The following is a 23,093-nucleotide window of genomic DNA, read 5'->3' on the forward strand; positions in this document are numbered from 1 at the left end:
TAATGAGAAATTTTCCCCCATTATATTCGTTAACTTTGAGGTACAGTTCATACAGGAAAGGCATTTTCATTTATTTTCCTTCCTTTTCAGCTTTCAAAATGAGCTAAATTGCTAGCATCCTTTCAAGGTAAGAAGACCAGTAATGTTCTAAGTCTCATTATGAACTCATGGATTGAAATTATTTGATGAGTTTTAACAATCCATTATCATCATTAATACCCAAACTGTCCCCTCTTTAGCAAACAGGAAACCCTTTATTACTTCCTAAATCCTTTTCACAAGACCTTAAGTTGTCTTTGACAGCTTCCTCACTTTCTGGTCTGACAAGATGAACCAGGCTCATCTTGTGTATTTCTTGCCTCAAACTGCAACTCAGGCATTTCATCAAAAAGCCTTACTTCTGTTTATGTTGGAAATTAAATTGCATCCTGAGTGGATTGGTTATTGTTTTTAAGATTTTTTTTTAATAAGATGAGTTAGGATACGTGTATTTTTAGAGACAATGTATTAAGGATTAATAACAATATTTTCACTTTAAATTTGTAGGTTTTTTACTTCTTTGATTTTTCTATTTATACCATAACTTGGGTTGAGTTTCTTGGTTCCAAATGACACTAGTAAAATCATTTATTTGCTTTATCTTAGAATACACATAACAGTTTCAAAATAGTAATACCATTATTATATGATTACTAAAAGTTAACATTTCTTCACAATTCTTTTTGGCCTTCAGGAATACTCACCCTCACTATCAAACTATTGCTTTGAAGCCAACTAAAATTGTTTATTTCTGTATGGTCACTAATTTTAATTAGGGTCATTTGCTTTTACTTCATTTTTAGGAACTGCTTTTATTCACTTTGATTTAATGTTGATTTATTTACTTAGATTCAACTTGAAAGGTACAAAAGTTTTAATCCAAAATCTAGCTTTTATCTTTTGTCTTCTCTACATCATGACCTTCCTCCCACTACTAGGGTAATTATTTTTTAAGTTTCATTTATTTTTCCTTTCTCAATACAAGCAAATTATAAATAAGAGTATTTTTATATTCCCCTTTCACAAACGATTACTAACATTTACAATCTTAAACAATTGATGCCATATTGTATATACATTGTATCCTGGAGATCACTGCACAACAATGTACAGTAGATATATTCTCCTTTCCTTTATGCAACTGCATATTCTCCATTTTGTAGATAACAGCATAGTTTCAACCTGCCCCTCAAAGATGAGCCAATCTTTGATACCACAATGATACAAAAAAAACCCCCCATGTATCATTTTGCATTTATGACAGTGTACCTTATTTGCTACTTATCAACCAATGTAAACATACCATCTTTGAAGTTTTAAACTTATAATCAGCTAGCACCCAGATCTTGATTCCAAAATACAAATCCACACTTTTGTAACTAGGTGTCCTTTAGGAAATGGCAGATTCTAAGGCTGGGACAGGGAAGGTATCAGATGAACCTAAATAAGCTTGCTGTGCCAAAAAGCAAAATACTAAAAACAGAACAAAAAACCAGGATATAGGAGCCAACCTGAAGGGCTTTCACTGGCTAAATCTGATTTGGGCATCAAAACAAATAGTAAAGATAATTACCTAGTAAATAAAACAGGAATCCTCAAGTCCATGCTGACGACAGGTAGACTGGGAGAAAGACAGATGGCAGGGGAGGGCTGATAGAATTCTGAATGCCAGCTGGTAATGTGGACAGGGTGGTAGTGCTGGAAAGTTACCATTTTGCAATCATCATAGAAAACAACGATTTGGGCAAAACCCACCAAAGATGCTAAATATGGGGGGGGGGCCTTTCATGAGATATTTACACAGTCTCAAAGTATCTTCTTACAAATTGCTTATTAGCTATATTAATGGATAAATTAGAAACTACAGTGGGAAAATAAAAAGATACTACCCTGTCCTGGTGATCAAAACTAGTATTACCAATAGGGACAGACATACATTATGAGCCTCCAGACTTGATACCTTTGTGAAAGACATATTGTCACTCACACAGTCCTCCTGCCAGGGGATGCAAAGTGTAGGGGAGGCCCAGGGTAGGGGATCTGAGTGTAGGGAATGCATAACTTGGATCAAATCATTAGTAAACAAGTAAAATCTAAATTGTGAAATATATTCTATGAAATAACTAGCCTATATGTAGCCTTCAAAATGTTTATGTCAAGAAAGACAAAGAACTGTTCCAGATTAAAGGAGATTAAAGAGACACAACAACCAAATCCAATTTTAGACAGAACCCTGTACTGAAAGATGATTGGGATGACCGACAAAACTGGAATACAGATTAAACATTAAAGTATATTAACATAAATTTTCCTGGATTTAATTACTATACAGGGTTTATATAAGGGAATTCCTTGGCTCTTATATATATATATATATATACACACATATACTGAAGTATTAATGCAGTAATGGATATAATTTTTGCAACCTACTCTCAAACTATTCAGGAAAAATATGTATTACATATATATAAACATGTGTGCATGAAGGGTGAGGATAAAAGGGAATTGTGGAAAAGCTAACAGTCAGTGCATGCAGACAGAGAGTACACAGAGGAAGTTCTCAGTACTATTCTTGCATCGTTTCCATAATTTGAAATTAATTCAAAATTAAAATGTTAATAAACAAAAAAAATTTTCTCCAACACCACAAGTTTTGGTCACTAATATTCAATATTGTGAAATCTTATATTCAAATAGTAAAAGCTACAAAGGTGAGGAAATTTTAAAGCTGCAGAAGTCAAATGCATATGAAACAGGCAAGTAAGTAAACATTCAGTGGCATGAAAAATAAAAGTATCAAAAATTCAGTCAATAAAATGGCCAAGCTGAACAGGTAGAAATATAAGAACTGCCTAAAGCTTTTCCTTAAGAGATATGAAAAGGTAAAAATACCAAGGAGAGGAGATTAAAGACCAACTGCCTACAACAGCTGCTTCAGAAACTGCTAATCGCCTAACTCAGCATGTCTTCTTTTCCTTAGTAACAGAAATCTCAAAGTTAAAGTCCACCCAGTATAAAAAGCATATAGCACAAGCTCCTTGCAGCAAAGTATGGCTATTAGCTAAAAGTTTCAACAAATGAGATATAAGCAGAAATGTTGGGCTGTACTTCCCAGGAGGCTCCTCAAGCAGGCTGACTCAGCTAGGAGATGTTCCCTTTCCTTGGCCCTTGTTTGCCTCCATTTCCAGCTGTCTGACAGTAGGGAAAGTGCTCAAAATTCACATCTGCACAGATTCTTTTAGTATAAAAGCCAACATTCTTTTCCAATATTCCCAAGGTTATGATAAGTCAGTGTTCTTAATGACTTGAGTGACCACAAAAAATTAGTACTCTGTTCAGTAAGACATTAAATCCATTTTTAAATTGTTTTTTCAAGTTAAATTTTTAGGACCTTTAGCGCACTATCATCAACAGTGTACTTCCTCGTGAGTTCCACATAACTAAAATGTTATGATTCTGTATGTATGGATTAGCTTTGAGAAATGCTTTTCAAACTAACAAACATCAAAAGGAACATCCCTCTCTGACTTTGCAATTAGGTATACTTTGGTCCCATCTCATAGGCTTTGGTAACTCCTTGAGGGGTTTTAATGGCTCACCTTTGTTCTCGGGATAAAATAATTAAAACTTGATCTCTGCCTGCCTTTCCAATTTATCTTAAACATCTCTATTCTGCACCCTAGGCTAACTAACTTCCCTTTTTTGGAATCTGCCACGCCTTCTCACCTCATAGGCCTGGTATAAAGCAGTTCTCCCTACCTGGGAAACCCGTTAATCCCGGCCCACCTTCCTCCCTAGTTGGAGACCTCTCCTCTGCAGGGCTGCATCAGACCCCCAGCATGGCGCCTGGCACTGAGTGCTGAACAGAAGCTAGGATGAGCACAGCAGTGTTACACTGCACTTTCTGGCACTCTACCTGACACATACTCTGAAAATACACTTGTGAATTAATAAATGGTTAATACTACCTTCTCATTACTTCTTCTTCAAAAATAGCATAAGTCTAAGTCTTCCATAGAAACTTTCTTGTTCTTCTCATTTCTCTGTCTCTAGTTTTCTCTTTTGGGTTTTTTCTTCCTCCAAGTCATCTAATTTAAAAGTGTTTGGGGGAAAATAATGTTAAGAAGAAACTTTCTCTTTTTATTAAGAATCAGATGATCTGAAAACTCTAGGTCCACTTTCCACATGGTCACAATTGTCCATATCTAAGTAGCACTGGTTCCTTTTGATGAAGGATTCTGACTTCCAATTTGGCCAGTTGCCTCCCCTAAACAAATGTCTTATACCTGGACAGTTTCATACATTTATGTTATCCGTTTGGCCCTTTGGCTGTTTCTCATTTATGCTCCAATTAAGATAAAATTTTTAATGCCTTTTACAGCTTTCAAAATATTTTGGTGCTGAAATCCATTTTATCTTCACAACAAGAACAAAATGTCCTTGAAGGAACACAGTTTTTATAGGCCATTTTTAGAGGAGACAACCCTTCTAAGGACCCAGCAATAAGGAGACTTAATTCTGTAGTCAAATACTAAATTCTGATCCCAACCCAGCATCCTGTCTGGAGAGTTTGTATCCTTCCATATCCTGTGCTGCCACGTTCGCTCAGAATTTACTGCTCTGAGTCCCCTTCTATTCCTGGCTCATCAAAGTTTTCTCTAAAGTTCAGCACGTATACTTTTTCCCCCTTTGCCCTGTATTATTTAGCATCTTCATGTGTCTGTGGGTAGAAGTGCTTTGGAGTGCAAGTCCATGTTAGCTCGGCCCCACCTGTCACAGAATAGCAATACCTCCTTTTCTTTATATTCAACTTTATACTCTAATCAGTCCTGTGAACTAAAGAAAACACTAACACCTATACTGGGTACTTAAGAATGATGTATTCTCAAGTGAATAAATGAAGATTCTTTTGTGTTACAAAGAAAAATAAGCTTTTTTATCACAGATACTGGAAACTAGTCGGTAATGGAACATAAAGGAAGAATGAATAAAATAATGACCATCTAAGAAATGGGCAGCAGTGGACAGCTGCTTTCCTATCACCAGATCAGCAACAGAAGAAACAGCCCTGATAAATCCTGGAACAGACAGAAAAATCAAAAGTAAAGCTGGAACTTCCCTGGTGGTCCAGTGGTTAAGACTCAATGCCGTCAGTGCAGGGGGCACAGGATCAATCCCTGGTCAGGGAACGAAGATCCCACGTGCTGCAGAAGGACTAAGCCCACACACTGCTGTCACTGGGCCCGCGTGCTCTGCAGCCCACGCGCCACAATAAAAGTCCCTGTAGCACAATGAAAGATCCCACCTGCCACATGGAGACTCGATGCAGCCAAACAAATAAACGTTCGTAACAAGCAAGCAAAAACAGCAGCACTAATGAGAAGAAAAAGGACTGTATTTCAACATCCTGTGTAAGTTAGACTACCTGTATCAAAGTCTTAGATCAATGATTTCAGTTTAAGAACGCATCCATTTATTTACATCTTTCTCTCCTAATAAACATTTGCTTTCTAATACATATTCCATTTCTATCCTTTTTTTTTAAAACTGGTAGAATTTAGATAAATTAGACTCTGGAGAGGAGGGGAAGAAAAGTTACAGGATATACCAACAGAAGGTAATGGATTTTAGACAGATTATTATAATAGAGGATTGTGTGCCTGACATTTACAGTAATAATTTATGTATTAAATTACAATAAATAGAACTGTATTTACAATCAAAGAACTGTATTTACTATTCTAAAGAACAAGCGTACTGCACTAAATTCTCACTTTATGCCTTTCTCCTGCCCCCCTTAACTACTGCTTAACTGTCAAAAACATTCAAAAGGACATCTTTGAGAGAGTTTTTGAAAGAATTTTTTGACAGACATTTGTTAGGAAATTCGAGACTAACTTGACAGTATTCTGAAATTCAACTGACTTATCTTCTTCTAGCCTCCTAGCCCTTTTGTCTCATTATATTTATACCTGTACACCCATATTTTTCTGCTGGGAAAAATTGAGGGCAGGAGGAGAAGGGGGCGACAGAGGATAAGAGGGTTGGATGGCATCACCAACTCAATGGACATGAGTTTGAGCAAACTCAGGGAGATAGTGAAGGACAGGGAAGCTTGGCGTGCCATAGTTCATGGGGCAGCAAAGAGCTGGATACAACTTAGTGACTGAACAACAACACCCATTAGATAAGCCTCAGGTTTCTACCACATGGAAATAATAAACATACTTAAGGATTACTGTGAAGATCTTAAAAAAATGTAAAGCATAATATCTGACCTATACTAGGAGCTCAATATTAATACCTATTTTAGATTAAAAAAATGGTTTTGGGGGGGTTCAAGATCAGAATCATTACTTCAAAATTTGTTTTGGTGTTCTTTGGACTGTCATAATTATAAGTATAAATACATAAACTGTCTATGACTAAAGCCTATAGAAATACTAACATTTTCAAAACTGATTTTTTTTAAAAAAAAAAAAAAAAAGAGGAGACCTGGTGCTTACTAACTGGTGCTACGTGCCAGACACTGGGTTCCTGTCTCATCCTTTCCTTTTCAAATAACAAAGAAGCTGAGGTTCAGAGAAGGCTCAGTGAAGATACAAATACTAATATTATGAAGAATTGAAAGAAAATTCAGAATAATGAAAGCCACTAAGTTCTTAGGATGATACAAATTGTTTTAAAATAAAAATCCTTTGTGTGCCATATGTATGCCGTCTGTTTGCCCCTCTCTCTTACCTGGCATCCACTGTGCTTGCCCTTTGGTATTACATAACTGGCACTCCAGGGTAAAACGGCACATGTCCACCCAGCTAAAGATTAGATTTCCCAGTATGTCTTTCAGCTAGGTGTGGCCATGTGAACAGGTTTCGACCAACGGATTACGGCTAGAAGTGATGCTCGAAGTGACATGAAATTTCTACACCTTAGCCTTAAGCATTAACTGGCTTGCCTTATACCCTCCCCACTCCCATCCATCTTCTTGCTGGCAACCACTGGGGCAAGATAAGCCATATGTTACATGTAACAAAGCTGTCCCACTAAACTGAGCAGCTGAATAATCTCAAGGGGTAGAGCTTAGTCACTTGATAACAGTTTAATTACTGAAAAAAAGTAACTATTTCTGAGACCCTAGGCTCTGAAGACTCTAGTATATATATCACCTTAATTGGTTCTCTGATTTGCTACAACGATGTTTTTGAAATAAACACTTTTGAAATAAGGTCTGTACACAGATAATTTGAATTCATTTGTTCATCTCTTCAAGGAACAAGTATTGAGCAAGGGTTTCTAGTAAGGACAAAATGCCATGGGAAAAGTAAAACTTGTGATAATCAGAGATATAAGGACAAAGTTAAGGGGCAAGGGGAGGGCAGGATACAAGGATGTATCGGTTCCTGATCAAGGAACTGGAGGTAGGGCATACGAGACTAGGGGCAAGGCTTCAGGGAGGGAGCAACTTTAGAGCTGGGTATTAGTGTATTCTCACACTTTCCCTCTAGAAAACACTTCCTCTCTGAAGCAAACGATAAAATTTCTCACTCTTTAAGATTACTCAAAAATATCCTATCCTTCATGTAACCCTCTCCAACTTCTCCAGGGATAGGTCATTGCTCCAGCCCATGTGTTCATAATATTTTGCTCATATGTTACTAATCATTCCTTCACAATATCACAATTATGCTTATACATGTATCTCTCTTCTAACTACATCCTGGAATTCATTAAGTTGGGGCCTGTAGTTATTTTTATAGACCATTATCCACTTCAACAGGCCTAGAGAAACAATATGGAAATTAGCAGATACTGAGTACTAAAAAAAAAATTTTTTTTTAAAAATTAGAGGTCAAAGACTTTCAAACTTTTGGGGGTATGACTTATATAATACATTTTATATAATGATGCAGTGCACACATGCACACATGTAACAAAACAAAAGTTTGATGAAATAATATTCTACAAAAGAACACTATTCGTTTACATTATTCTTTCATTTAAAAATACAATTATGATCCTCTAATGTGTTGCAACTCACTGTTTAAAATATATTAGCCTAGAAGAAGTCACTTGAGAAGGGTTCACCTAGATGCTAACTAAGATCAGACCACCTTTAAATTCTATAAAATTACATTGTATTAAAATGTTATCCTCCATATCTTTTACAACAGGCCATAAAATAATTATCAAAATTTGAGAAAATCTGTAAAGGATTCATCCCCATGGGTCTGAAAACCAGTTAGTGCCTTTGTTAGGGACTAAAAGAAAAACACAACAGCTCGTGTTAGCATTCTACATTACCAACCCAAAACAAAATTCTATCAGAAAGTAAACTCAAAGTACAATACTATTCTTAAAGTCTCTAACTGAATAAATGAGAATAAAACTGCCAGAAATAGATGTTAAGAAAGATAACAGCAAGTTAGTCTTGCTTCAAAGATGACCAAGTTTAGTTATGCTAAATCTGAGATAACGACAGTAAACTCAAAAGTTTCTCTAGTAAGCATTCAGGAATCAGATGAGAAATAAAGACTATGTATACACAGATGTCAAAGTTACTAAACAATAGTTTCACAAAACACATATGAAATGTGTTATAATATTAATAATATGATAAAACCCTCCTATTATTTATAATTATAACCAGTAGGCAAAACTTAATGACATTTACTGGAGAAGGAAATGGCAACACACTCCAGTCTTCTTTCTTGGGAAATCCCAGGAACAGAGCTTGGTGGGCTACAGTCCATGGGGGTCACAAAGAGTCAGACAACAACTGAGCACATGCAGAACATGAAAACAACAACCGTCTTTTCGGTTTTAGAGGGGATTTAGACTAATTTAACTCCTTCCCATCAGCCCCATTCCTTTACATAAAAGTTCTTGAGCATAATGTATTGCTTTGTAACACTGTATTTCCTGGGTATAAAAAAATTACTCTTTGCTTTCTGCCAAAGCCTGTCAAAACATCTTTATCACCATAAAAGCCACATTACAAAGACTTTTAACATGCATAAAATTTAAATCTACCAGGGTTTTAAATGAGAACTCAAAAACAAACAAAACCCACAAAACTTCATTCTGATACTGGGCTTGATGATATAGAGATTAACCATTTGTTTTACGATCAAACATCCCTGTCTTCTACCTTTGAAGAGCTGCAAACTTTGGCCACCTCATGCGAAGGGTTGACTCATTGGAAAAGACCCTAATGCTGGGTAGGATTGGGGGCGGGAGGAGAAGGGGACGACAGAGGATGAGATGGTTGGATGGCATCACTGACTCGATGAACATGGGTTTGGGTAGACTCCGGGAGTTGGTGATGGACAGGGAGGCCTGGCGTGCTGCAATTCATGGGGTCGCAGAGAGTCGGACACGACTGAGCGACTAAACTGAACTGAACTGAAACTCTCCCCGTACTTATCATACCCAACTCAAACATTCAAGGCTTAGGTCTGTCCCTTTCTCAATTTTAAGCTTTAAAAAAGAATCTCAAATTTTAGCATCTTTTGGTATCCATCACATAGTAGTTGCTCAATAATCCAAATTAAATAACTATCTGAGGACAGCATTGTATTTCTAAAAGCAGTAACAGAAGAGATGTGAAATAGCTAACGGGAATGGTTTTCATTAAGAAAAGAGCTCTCCACTACATTTGTGCTTTCTGCCACAGCTCCGGTACTGTCAAGTGGATCCCAGAAGCCAGTACTGTTTAGCCAGAACTATGTGTCTCTGCATTTTAACCTCAATCACTGAGATCTCAACCTATCCACACCGAAAAAACTTTCAAATTCAGTTAAACTTTTATTTAAAGTTGGCTTCTAAGCAGTCACCTCATATCACAATGACAGATAATGTATTCGTAATTATAAACAGCAATTTTCTCAATCATTAAAATTTAAGAACTTGACTGCTACACGAGATACCTAGAGTCTCTCTGAAACCAGTAGGTCTAACCAGTTCATTCACATGGGAAATACAGTCCCTCCTCATGGGTGTCTCTTAATACATGTAGTGTTTATTCAGCTATGCTTCCTTTTATCCTCCTTCTTTCACTTGGGACTAAACTATACAAAAAATTCAGTGTGACAGTAAACAAACCTCAGGGTAAAGAACTGAAAGCTAAGATGTCCAACACATTCTCTGTTCTAGGGAACTTGCACTTCTTTACTGGGGGGACCCTGACCCTTGTGAAAACCTTCCTCTCCATCTTGCTTAATATACACCATTTGTTCTTCTTTCCTTTTCCAATCACAGCATTTCTTGTCACCGTTAAGATTACAGAAGTTTCAAAACTCCATAAAAACTTCCCATACAGCCCATCTCCTCAACTCCAGTAATTTGCCCAATTTCTTTTTCTTTCACCTCACTTGCATGCCTATACAACACCATGAGTCTGAGTCTTGATTGTGTATTTAAACTTGGCTATTGGGCTTCCCTGGTGGCTCAGCTGGTAAAGAATCTGTCTGCAATGCAGGAGACCTGGGTTTGATCCCTGGGTTGAGAAAATCCCCTGGAGAAGGGAAAGGCTGCCCACTCCAGTATTCTGGCCTGGAGAATTCCATGGACTGTATAGTCCATGGGGTCACAAAGAGTCGGACACAACTGAGCGACTTTCACTTCACTTCACTTCATTCCATTATTACCTCTAGATCAAAATAATGTTTCTTCAACTTAATTTATAATTTCAAAACATAGCAAGATACTAAATGACTCCAGGTAAACAGCTTCATATCTTTGCATATAAATTTGATATGCCTATACATCTCCTTGAGAGTTTTGTTAAATCGAAATTTCTGATTCAGTAGACCTCAGACACACAGGGCAGCTTTTAGGGTGAAGGTATCACTCTGTACAGTACTGGGGTAGAGAATAAATGATCCTGTGCATTTGTCAAAACCCATAAAACTGTACATCACAGAGTAAATGTAACATACTGCTACTGCTAAGTCACCTCAGTCGTGTCCGACTCTGTGTGACCCCATAGATGGCAGCCCAGCAGGCTCCGCCGTCCCTGGGATTCTCCAGGCAAGAACACTGGAGTGGGTTGCCATTTCCTTCTCCAACATATACAAGTTTAAAACAGAAAGCCATGTAATTGAGGATGAAATGTAAACTGATAAATCTAACTTTATTACAAATTTATGACATAACCACACTGAAGGGGATGAAAATGAAAGTTGCTCAGTTGTGTCAGACTCTGCGACCCCATGGACTATACAGTCCACGGAATTCTCCAGGCCAGAATACTGGAGTGGGTAGCCTTTCCCTTCTCAAAGGGATCTTCCCAACCCAAGGATCGAACCTAGGTCTCCTGCATTGCAGGCGGATTCTTTACCAGCTGAGCCACAAGGGAAGCCCACTGAAGGGGATAAACAAGAACAAAGCTAACTTGAATAATAACTTTGGAAAATAGTGTTCTGACTTGAAACTGTAAGGCTATATACAATAGGAACTGTACACAAGACATTGTATTTTGCTTGGTAAATTTGCTTCTTCTGGGGGTATGGCCTAAAAATACTATTTTAGTACTTCATTCGTATACTAAGTTTGGAGTGTATGCATGGTGGATGGTAGACAGTGGGAGCAAGGTTTTTACTACAGATGGAAGTTACAAAGGTATAAGATAGGAGGGTTAGGATGAATCTTGTATATAGGATCAGAGCTGGAGACAACAGTCCTAATTCACGTTTATCTTACTATGCACACAGATGGACAGATATAGAAGCAACTATAGACACACATGGTTTAACATGTATAAACATACATGGATTGATATACCCTAGCTCTGTCTGCTCTGTCTACTGAGAGGGCCTAGAAGCAGTGACACCTGAGAAGCAACTCAGCACCCAAATCGTGGTTTCTAACATCCTCTTCTCCAATAAAAAGGAACCAGGGCTCTTTGGGGAAATGGCTAATTCTAGGACAAAAGAATGGGAGGGTATAAAATGAATACAGAAGACAACTTGAAAGCGTTCCCAATGGGCAAGGCTAAAACAATCTGAGCAATAAAATACTTACTGGATCATAATTCAAAGTATACAATATACATGTTCATGGTTATATATCAGAGAAGGCAATGGCACCCTACTCCAGTACTCTTACCTGGAAAATCCCATGGACAGAGGAGCCTGGTGGGCTGCAGTCCATGGGGTCGCTATGAGTCAAACACGACTGAGCGACTTCACTTTCACTTTTCCCTTTCATGCATTGGAGAAGGAAATGGCAACCCACTCCAGTGTTCTTGCCTGGAGAATCCCAGGGACGGGGGAGCCTGGTGGGCTGCTGTCTGTGGGGTCGCACAGAGTCGGACACGACTGAAACGACTTAGCAGCAGCAGCAACACAGTTATATAAAAGTGAATAACGGAATTAATGAGGGAGAAATTAGTTCTTTATAGAAGAATTCCATTTAATATTAGGTAGATAGTAGATACTCCCTCCTTGGTGGCTTAGACGGTAAAGAATCTGCCTGCAATGTGGGAGACCTGGGTTCAATCCCTGGGTTGGGAAGAGCCCCTGGTTGAGGGCATGGCAACCCATTCCAGTATGCTTGCCTGGAGAATTCCAGGGACAGAGGAGCCTGGTGAGCTACACCTATGGGGTCGCACAGAGTCGGACGCAACTGAACACAGCAGATACTCCCTTCCAGTAGGAGGTAGAACTTAATTCTCACCTACCCAACCAATTACCACATCCCTTGAGAGTGGGCTAGACATAGTGACTTACTTCCAAAGAATACAGAATGGAAAGGGAAAAACAGTAACTTTATAGTGAAGAAACCTGGCAAACACTATCTTGGCCAAGTAATAAAGGTTAATTAACATCATCAGTAATAACAAGTGGATATTATGCTCCCCATATAATGTGACAAGCAGAGCATTTCATCTCCACTGACACTCTCCCTAAAAACTGGCAACCGATAACCCTATTTTAACCTAACAAAAAAATCAGGGAAATTCAAATTGGGGGACGTTCTATAGGATACCTGGCCAGTAGTTCTCAAGACTGATAGAAAAAATTAAGGAAAGACTTAGAAACTTTCACAGATGAGACAACACTGGGGAAAGTTAACAACTAAATGCAACATGGTACCCTGGATTGAACCCTGGAATAGAAAGAAGGCCTTAACTGAAAAACCAATAAAGTCCAACTAAAGTCTGGAATTCAGTTAACAGTTGCAGGGTTTTGTTTTGAAGACTTTAAAGTGGCTATAAATCTGGTCTCCCCTTCTGGAGAGTGGGAATCACAGGGCTGTATGTATCACAGGAGTTCTGGAAGGATGAGTTAGGATAAATTCATGTAATGCACTATGTACAGACACCATGGCTCAGTCAGAGTAAAAGCTCAATAATTATCAGTTGCCATTATTATTGCTTCTAGAGAAATGAAATGTACCCTGCTTCTTCCTTGCATGGCTTATGACACAGCTATCTGGGGGCTCTGAGAAAACAAAAAGCACGTGTAATAACATCAATAATAACAAGTAACAAGGTGGTAAATGACTCCATGCAAACGGCTTCATACATAATACCTACAAACTTAATATAAATACAAATCACCAGGGAATCTTGTTAAAAAGAAATTCTGATTCAGTCGGCCTGGGATGGGGCCCAAGGTTGAACATTAAAAACAAGCTCCCAGGTGATGCCAGTGCTGCTAGACCAAGAACCACAACTGGAACTATAACTTTTTTACTTCTGTAATGTTTTAAACTTTTTCATAAAAAAAATGTAAAGAAAGTGTTCTCCAACAATTCTTTATATCATCACCGCAAATACTCATATTTTTCAACAGAGAACTGTACCAACTATAATCCACAAGTCACCAATATCTTATAAGCAATGACTTAAGCAGTATAACAAAGGAGCAACTAAACGCCAATATTTGCCCCTACATTATCTCACACCAATGATAAAAGTAACATCGCTGAAAATCAAATCACATACAATTCTCTTATCTTTGCCAACTAAAAATTAGTCTAAATACATTAAAGTAATATAGATTAACCACAACCTTGGAAGTTCTGTCAATTCTGTTTGAAGAAAGAGAAACATATTAGCAAAGCTCCTAACAGTTTGAATTTTCAAAGCCCACGAAATGACCTTAGATGATCTGAGATTCAGCAGCATGTATTAACAACTAATGCAACATGGTACCCTGGATTTCCCTCATAAGATACATGAGGGGAAAAAAAACTAGTAGGAAAAGATTGGGAAAAAAAAAAAAAACAACATACTGAATCAAGAAATAGGGATTAGCAAAAAAAAGAGACAGAGACGTAAAAGAGTCATGCTTTCCTACAATTAATGTTGTTGTTTAGTTGCTAAGTCACGTCTGATTCTTTTGTGACCCCATGGACTGCAGCCCGCCAGGCTCCTCTGTCCGTGCGATTTCCCAGGCAAGAATTCTGGAGTGGGTTGCCATTTCCTCCTCCAGGGGATCTTCCTGACCCAAGGATCAAACCAGTGTTGCCTGCATTGGCAGGTGGATTCTTTACCACTGAGCCAATAGGGAAGCCCAATTAATGATGTCATAGTTAATTTCAAAAACTGGTTTAATGCAATGATTGCAAACCATTCTGGCTTTGTGATTGCACCTTTTCCTGTCTTCCTTAAAATGCTTCTTTAAACAAACTTTTGAAATTTAAGAATAAACTGATCCTTTTTTAAAAAACACTTAGATAACTTCAAAGTAAGCTTAGGAAACACCATTTTATTGCCTTTAAAAATTATTCAAATTCACTTACGAAAACTTATTTTGATGGCAAGAAATCTTTCTGGTATGTGTATACATAAAAGCAATGCTTACAAAAATGGTATCCCATAGTAGTCTTTAATAAGACACTAACAGGTATTTGGTGAGGTATGTGGCCTTGTGTTCAAATTAACTTTGACTTAGTGTTCTTTAACTTTAACAGGTCATTTAGGCTCACCTGGCTTTTTTCTCAAAGCCTCTCTTTAGAGGCTCTTTAAAGACTCTTTAGTCTTTGAGAGACTCTGAATTTCTAAAACTAAGATTTTCACTTAAAATATTTCCATTGATCATATTTCCTACTGAGGAAACACTTTAAAAGTTGAGACCCAAAGATTCTTCAAGCAAAAAACAATGAAAATATTTTGAATAAGCCAAGGAAGTTTAATTGTAACAGAGTTCCTCTAATGTAAAGTGTACACACTTATACATTTAAAACATATTTATAAGTATATTAAGTCAAACACTGTGAATGCTATAAAAAGCTATACTATATCAAGGAAAAGAATTTTTGGACTTCCCTGGTGGTCCAATGGTCAAGAATACACCTGCAAATGCAGGGGACGTGGGTTCGATCCCTGGTCAGGGAACATTCCACGTGCTGAGGGGCAACTAAGCCTGTGTACCACAGCTACCAAACCCACGTGTCACAATTACTGAAGCCTGCACGTCCTGGAGCCCACACTCCACAAGAGAAGCCCGCACACAGAATCAAAGAGTAGCCCCCACTCGCCACAACTAGAGAAAGCCTGCACACAGCAGCAAAGACCCAGTGCAGCCAAAAATAACAAATAAATACAATTTAAAAAAAAAAAGAATTCTTTTAGAATCAGGTCAACATTACATCGCTCAGTTACCAGCTCTGGATCAATTCTAAGTAGTTAAGACCATCATAACACATCAACAAAATTTCCTTCACTCTGTAATAATTTTTCATGAGCATACTATATAAAGTGATTAAAATAAATCCTCAAATTTACATGAACAACATTACATTATTGAAAATCTAATCTGTAGGCAAGCAGAGAAATTCTTCTGAGTATTAAACATTTTATCAATCATCCTTTATCAATCATCCAAAAATCAGCAAAATGTAACTATATATTTCTGGTCTTTACCCACAAATCTATCTGTGGAGCAAATCATCATTATAGATAACCTTAAGATAAAAAATGTGTAACCAGGATTTGAAAAATTTCATTCCAAATAACAACAAATCCACAGAGCTGAGAAGTGATGCTTTGCAATCTTCCAGTAGTCATCCTCAGGAAGCTTAATTTCAGTTATACAGCAAACTTTGCCCGAACTTGACACTGAGGTACAGGTGCATCCTGACCCACATTTCTTAGTAAATAAGTTTCAAAACTGTCAGTTATAACATAGCCAAACAGATATTCTCCTGTGTATTCTTCTTCCTTTCTGTCAATGGTTACAGAAAGGTTTTCACATGAAAAGAAGCAAACACTTCTGAGTAAAAAGTTAATTATACCAACTAAAACTGCCAAACAACTTCTTGCTTAATTCTACTTCATTTCATAAGTTTCCACAAAAGAAAAGAGTAACTCTGAAGCAAAAATACATGTAAAAACTTCTAGTTATACAATCAAATTGTATAACATATATTGATTTTAAAAGCAAAAATATTTCTCCCTTCATCATTTTATATTAATATTCATAGTTACAGTAACTTTTGTTTTTTGCAAGAAACTCCCTGTATCTATAAAGTTCACCTCATCCCTCTTAACTAGGCACAATCTCGCTCCTCTGTACTGCCTTGTTATGAAAACTTTTGGTGTGGGGGCGCAGAGGCTTAGTAACACCAGTAAAGCAAAGCAAAGTGACATAACAGCATAACAGCAGTAAGGAAGAAAATGAAAGGAAAACACAGGCAGGTCTCCCTTCTGCTGATAAACAGCACGGCAGTTAGTTGCAACAACTAGATAACTTGACAGCCACAATTCTCAGAAGTACATAAAACTTATATGGTAGAAATAATGACTCAGAATAATTAGAGAATATACTTTGCAATTATTTAAAAGGAGTATGCACTGCAAAAATTCCTTTAAGTAAATGTGACTTTACAGGGTTTAACTTTTTTCATCTCTACAATATCAAATTTTATTTACAGCTCCCCCTTTGCTTTACATACAGCAGCAAAATACACAGAAAATTATTGGAAGAGGCAAGGGTTCAGTATGTGTTAAGTATGTGATCTCCCTACATACTCAACTAGAAAATTTACTCTCAAGAGTCTTATTTCCTATTTCATGGGTAGTTAGGCTTCTGTGTTTCCTCTAGATACTTCTACCTATTAACCATTTCATTGTTCACTAATGAACATGAGAATGTGGACAACGTGACTTTCCTATTCACTTACTACAGTCAGTTTACCTGTAGAGATTTGAATCAACGCTGAAATTCAAAGGTCTTCTATTTTAACCCCTCAACTCTGGTGCTTCCAGTTACACTACATTGTTAAATACCTTGTATATTAAATAGCAGATTGATACTTCAACATTACTCCATTCGACTCTCCTTATTTTGCAGTTCAGAAATCATTCAGAGAACTTAAGTTAGCACAGAGACAGGGTCAACTCAGGGTGTGTTAACTCCTAAGACCAATACTTGTCCTACTAAATAATTCTGCTTTCCATAACTGCTTTTTTTTTTTCTATGATGTTCCTGTTATTCAAACAGTCTGCATTTCAAACTGATAAAGGACACCTAGCATAACCGGAAAACGCCGAGCCTCAGGTCAAATACATATCCCACTGCTTTATTTTCTATCCAACATTTTTCTGAAGCCCTCTTAACTACCAAGGCTTTCCTGTTCCTTGTCCTTCACATTTCTCCATTACTGTAATTAATGTTTCAGTTATGTATTATTCTATGCTATAAAAAATATGATGCTAATTATAATAATATAGTGTTCTTTATATCAGGAAGTATTTTAATACCTTTAAATACAGCATCTCACTTAATCTTCAACTTTAAATAAGATAACTAATACTATAATGCCTATTAAGTACAAAAACCAAAGCTTCAGAGAGGTTAAAAAATCTGTCGTAATTCACAAAGCTAATAAGTACAACTGGGTAAGTAATCAGGCAGTCTGACGCCAGTGTCGATATTCTTTATCTCCCTATATGGTAAGTCTATATAACTACATGGATTGCATTATAAACATAGCCAACAACTTAAAATTTGGGTGCCACAGAAGAATTTCAAAGGTTTTTGTATTTGAAGAGGTTTCTTACACATTAAATAGCTTAAAGTAGCTTACTCTGATAAATCCTACCTTCTTTGCAAAGACATGGCCCAAATAAGAACTCTTAACTCATTCATATATAATTAAAACTCAAATTTGAAAAAATAATGGGGGGAAGGGCTACAGCAACACTTTTAACAAATATACAGGTCAGAAATGTTCAAAAGAACTTTTGCAGTGATAGGAATGTCTTCTATTCTGGTCTCTCCAACTCAGTTGCCACTAGCCATGTGTGACTACTCAGGACTTGAAATGTGTCTAATGTGACTGAGTACTGAATTTTGAAATATTTTGGAATTTTTAAATTTAAATAGCCACATATGGGTACTGACTATTACATTGGACAGCACACATATAGAAGACAAAATGCCAGAAAAATATGAGTACAGAAATTCTTATTGCTTTTATTTGGAGAGTGCAGTTAATAGTCAAATCAATTTAAATGTCTTCTTTTACTTGCTCTAGGTTCAATTATTAAACCAAACAGTATAAACCTTCAAAGAGATTTAAGTATCCCAATCTTTCTACACCTAAATTTTCCTTTGTGTATCTCAATGAAAAAAAATAGTAAAAATCTGTATTTTCAACAAAGCATCATTTATTAGAAACTTTTTTTTACTATGTGGAAAGTTAAGAGTGAATCTGAATCTGAAAACTCTGCCACCTATTAGAAAAGCTAAAAATTACAGTCACATAAGTTTTAAATTGTTTTCATAATAAATAGTTGATAATAACATGCTTACCTTGATTCTCCACTACTGTTTCTAACACTTTCTTCATCACTGTGTCCATTCATTGTAAATATGAAGAAGTTTTAAAATAAAATATAAATCTTCCCAGTTTAAAAGATGAGTATAAATACTGACTCCTCTTTGAATATTAAAAATTCACAGATGAGTTTTCTTCAACATTCACAGGTTTCCTAGGACCCTTTTTGACTCACCTAAAAAAAAAAAAAAAAAAATTCAGTGAGAAGAAAATTGCCTGTAGAGAAAAACACTGAAGAAGTCTATTTAGAATTTACACAAATCTACCTAGGCCAATTAGATTAGACGTGGCAAGGAAGGGGTAGGGATCTTTTTCTCAAAATACCCAGGCTTCTTGACTACTTATTAGAATTTAGCACACCACTGCTTATTTTTGACAAAAGCAATGAAAATGCTTGTGGAGTGACAGAACTTTCAGACCAACTGCAACTGTGCGTGTATAGTATACACCACACATTATGGCCAAATAACTAAAGCAGAGTGGTAGTATGTAACATCTACCTAAGTTCCAAAAATACAAAAAATGGAGTCTTAATAGATACTTGGTCAAACAAATAAGGGGGAGGGGGTACTGTTAATCCAGCACTAATTCCTATCACCAAGGGCTTCATAAACCAGGGTGAGGGAAAAGTTTTGAAAATGCTCACATAAGAACAGGAGAGTAAAAGTGTTATCACATAATCTGTGCCAAAAAAAAAAAAGTACGTATCAAAATAAATGTGTTCTTTCACATTTACCAGTAAACTAAATAGCGGAGTTTTATGTTTCAATAATACAATATGTATCCAGTTGGGACGTGCAGAGATTCCACTGGAGAAAAAAAAAAAGTATAGGATAAACACTATGATTTTTTTTAAGTAAAAGGGTACGGAGCAGAAATCACAGACTAAAGAGCCAACATTTCCACCTTTCAAAATACCAGCACAACACTGGAGAGTCACCTACAAGCCAACCACGAATAAACAAAGGAGATCTCTGGCAGGGGAGGGAGAGGAAGAAGCGGGGGGGAAGGAGACGTCAGATCCTTCCCCAGCCAGAAAGTACCGACCGAGACGGGCGACTGAGAGCAGAGCTGTCCCTCCGACATCAGCACACAGAACTGACTCCTACGATTATTTCCATTCCGCAAGGAAAAAAAAAAAAGAGGAGGAAACAGGCTGCTGCCAACTCGATCACCGCAAACTCTGCATTGAGATCGCGGTTTTTCATTCCCCAGGGACTACAGTCCCGTCGACTTGGCAGCAAACTGTTAAACTCCCCACCCCAGGCAAAAAAAAAAAAATTATTTCACGCAACACTCGTTCCTCACGTTAAAGACGAAGGCCACCGGGCCAGAGAGCTTCCCTATTAAAACGATCAGGTCTTCAAAAAAAAAAAAAAAATCTGGGCACTCTAGCAAACTGCCTCTCTTTCCCGAAAGTCTCTCTTCGCTGAGAAAAACAAAAGTTCACTTTTCTTTTTTTCCTTTTCACCTTTCACGTTTGCTCCCCTCAAAATGGCTTTTCTCTGCTACTTCTAACTTCCTTTTTCCTCCCCGTCTTCCTTTTTGTGCGGTCGAGTCCTCATGCCGAGACCCTCCACGCTCCGTGAGGCTCCCGAGCGCCCGCGGCCCCCGCCGGCCCTCCACACGGCGCGACGCCGCCGCTTCCCCTCAGCCCGTCGCCCTCGTAGCGGCGCCCGTCCTCCGCCCCGGCCTCTCCACGGCCGCTTTCCTCCGGCTAAGTTTTCTAAGCGGGACTAGAGCGGAGCCTGGAAACCGCCCTCCCTGCGCCGTCCGCCGCCTCTCGGCTCCCTTCAGCCTGCGCCCCCGACCCCGGGGCGCACCCCCCAAACCCTCCACCCCTCTAGCCGGTCCCGGGTTCTCCCCGTTCCCGCCTCAAACTTCCCACACGCAGGGCCCGCGTTCTCCCGGGCGCGCTCGGGCCGGGCCCCCTCCCCCCGCCGGGCCCGCTCCCCACGTGCCGGGAAGGAGCCCCGGGGGTGGCGGCGGGACCCACGCCCCGGCCGGGCGCGCCGCTCGCGCCTCGCGGCCCGGCCTGCCCCGCGCCGACGGAGGCCGGGGCTCAACCGCCAGCTGCACGCCCGCCCGGCCAGCCGGCCGGCCCGGAGGATGCGCGCTCGGCTGCGCCGGCCTGCGCTCGCCGCTCACACGCCCCCCTGCGCGCCCGGCCCGCTCCGCCGGCCCTCGCGGGCGCCCCCCGGGCCTGTGCCCACGGCGTCCCGGCCCGCTGGGCCGCCGCCGCCACCCGGGCACCCCCCTCCCGCGCCCCGGCCCTCCGCCGGGCCAGCTCCCGTCCCTCCCTCCCTGCCACATCCCGACCCGCCCGCCGCCCCCTTTCTTACCGGCAGGGCGTGCAGGCTTGGCGGGGCGGAAGGAGCCGACTGGAGAAGCGGCCTCCCCGGCGCCCGGGCCCCGCGGTCTGCGTCCTCGAGGCTCCGGGGCGTGTGTGGGCTGTGGGGGGGTGCGGCGGTAGAGCAGCAGTCCGCGAAGAGGGGAGAGGGGGAAGGGGAAGGGCCCGGAGGGGAAGGGAAAGCCCCGGTGGCCGGCTCCGACGCGCCGCGATCCCCCTGCAGAGCGGCTCCAACAATCAATTCATTATCGAAGCACCGAACAACTGCGAGGACCAGCGAAAGCGACAAGTAAGCAGCGACCGTCTTCCCCGCGGCCACGCGCGCGCGCCCACTCCCGCCGCTTATCGGCTCCCGGCCGCCGCCATGACGCCAAAAGAGCGAGCGCAACCGTCTCCGTCGTAGCCGCCGCCGCCGCCACCGAGGTCGCCGTCGCCTCCGCCTCCCCGCGACGTAAGCGACTCTGCTCACTCCCCTTTCCCCACCGGGCGCGAGGCGGGCGGGCGGGCGGGCACGCGCACGCCGAACTCCACCGGCTGGCTGGCTGGCGCGTGCGCGTGTGCGGGGGTGGGCGGGGCTACGTCCCGGAGCCGTGGGAGGGGGGGCGGGGGGAAGCAGCCGATTGGTGCTGCGACTGGGGCGGAGAGTGGAGGGCGCGCGCGCAGTGCTGGGAGCGCGCACGCCGGCCGCGCAGAGGCTGCCGGACTCTGGTGACCGAGGTGGGCCGCTGATCCCGGGCTTGGGGCTGCCTACCTCATCGGCCCCGGAGTTGAATTCCGGGAAGTGGGAGCTGCAGGCTCGCTCCCTGCGGGTATGGACGCTCCTGTCACTCCGGACGGTTGCGTGAGGACGTCAGGAAACAAGAGGCCGAGAAAGAACTAGGGAAACGTGGTGGGGGTGAGGGGGAAGGTGGGCAGATGCTGAAGACGGAGCGGGCTGGCGGAGTCGCGGGGGCGGGGGCGGGGGCGGGCGTGGGGTCCGTTCGCCTGGGCCTCAGCCGGCCACTGGTTCTGAGCGCCCGCCCTGAGGGGCGGAGGTAGGGGCGCTGCGTCACACGAGGCAGCCTGGGAACCCAACTGTTGGGCAACTGTGGTCCCCTCCCGCCGCTCCCTAGGCTTAGTTGCCCTGAGACAAAGGCTCCCTCGGGGGCAGGGGTGGAGGGGAAACCAGGCACTTGAGGAGGCTGAGGGAAACAGACCGAGTTGTCCACCCCCTGTGACCCTTCTGGAATCGTTCGTAGTATAGCCTATATGCCTGATTCAGGAAAGAAACTTTTACAACCTTTCCAGGTCGGCTCCCTGGAGGGCGGAGTAGTGAAGGGTGCGCCGCCGAATCGCTACATTAAAAAAAAAAAAAATGCAACAAGAGAGACGTTGGCAACTGTCTCAGGTTAACGTAACTGCAATTTAGTTGACGGTTTCTTTCGTAACTGTAACTGCGGGCCTCCGTTACCCTCCCCCCCACCCCCTTTGTAGATCTGCGCAAAGAAACACTTACTTTTCAAGCCCGGTAGTAGTGTGCCGCTCCAGCTGTTTTAAAGTTGGACTTCTTTTACGCTCCATTATTTTTCTCGCCTACAGATCAGTCTTGAGTCAGTCCAGGTTAACGATAATTTTTGAAACTTTCTAATATCCCGTTCTTCAGTTACTTCATTTGATGTAAAGGCCAGCCCTCCAAGTCAGATGAGTAAACTGGCGGTATCGGCTTCCCAAAATAATTGTTTTTACACGTGGGAAGTACTGCAGTTTTCGTCTGCTGTTTAAACAGTTTGGTTCAAAGCCTTCAAGAAGATATCCAAACATAACACCAAATGCGTATTTATTATGTGGAAAGGTATATTTACCCTTGCAGAGTATTGGAAGGCAAACAGGTACATAGAGTCTACTCGGGAAAAAAAAAATGTGTGGTCAATGA

The 23,093-nt window shown here is 40.6% G+C and overlaps 2 protein-coding genes across 3 annotated transcripts in view; one reads left to right on the forward strand and one right to left on the reverse strand.

Moving 5' to 3' along the window:
- Window positions 1–21,625, reverse strand: part of CHD1 (chromodomain helicase DNA binding protein 1) — a 72,569-nt gene extending 50,944 nt beyond the window's left edge. For both annotated transcript variants that reach the window (XM_081498863.1, XM_081498862.1), the window contains exons 1-2: window positions 21,174–21,625; window positions 18,807–19,006 (exon numbers count right to left, since the gene is read on the reverse strand). In XM_081498863.1, coding sequence (XP_081354989.1) covers window positions 18,807–18,859 — 53 coding nt within the window. In that variant the 5' untranslated portion in view covers window positions 18,860–19,006; window positions 21,174–21,625. The remainder of the gene's footprint in view (window positions 1–18,806; window positions 19,007–21,173) is intronic.
- LOC145509644 (uncharacterized) overlaps window positions 1–23,093 on the forward strand; it is a 340,359-nt gene that overhangs the window by 113,070 nt on the left and 204,196 nt on the right. The gene's annotated exons all lie outside the window — the stretch shown is intronic.

The sequence above is a fragment of the Giraffa tippelskirchi genome, chromosome 6 (assembly GCF_054371585.1).
Source record: "Giraffa tippelskirchi isolate mGirTip1 chromosome 6, T2T-mGirTip1v1.2.pri, whole genome shotgun sequence".
NCBI classification, from domain to species: Eukaryota; Metazoa; Chordata; class Mammalia; order Artiodactyla; family Giraffidae; genus Giraffa; species Giraffa tippelskirchi.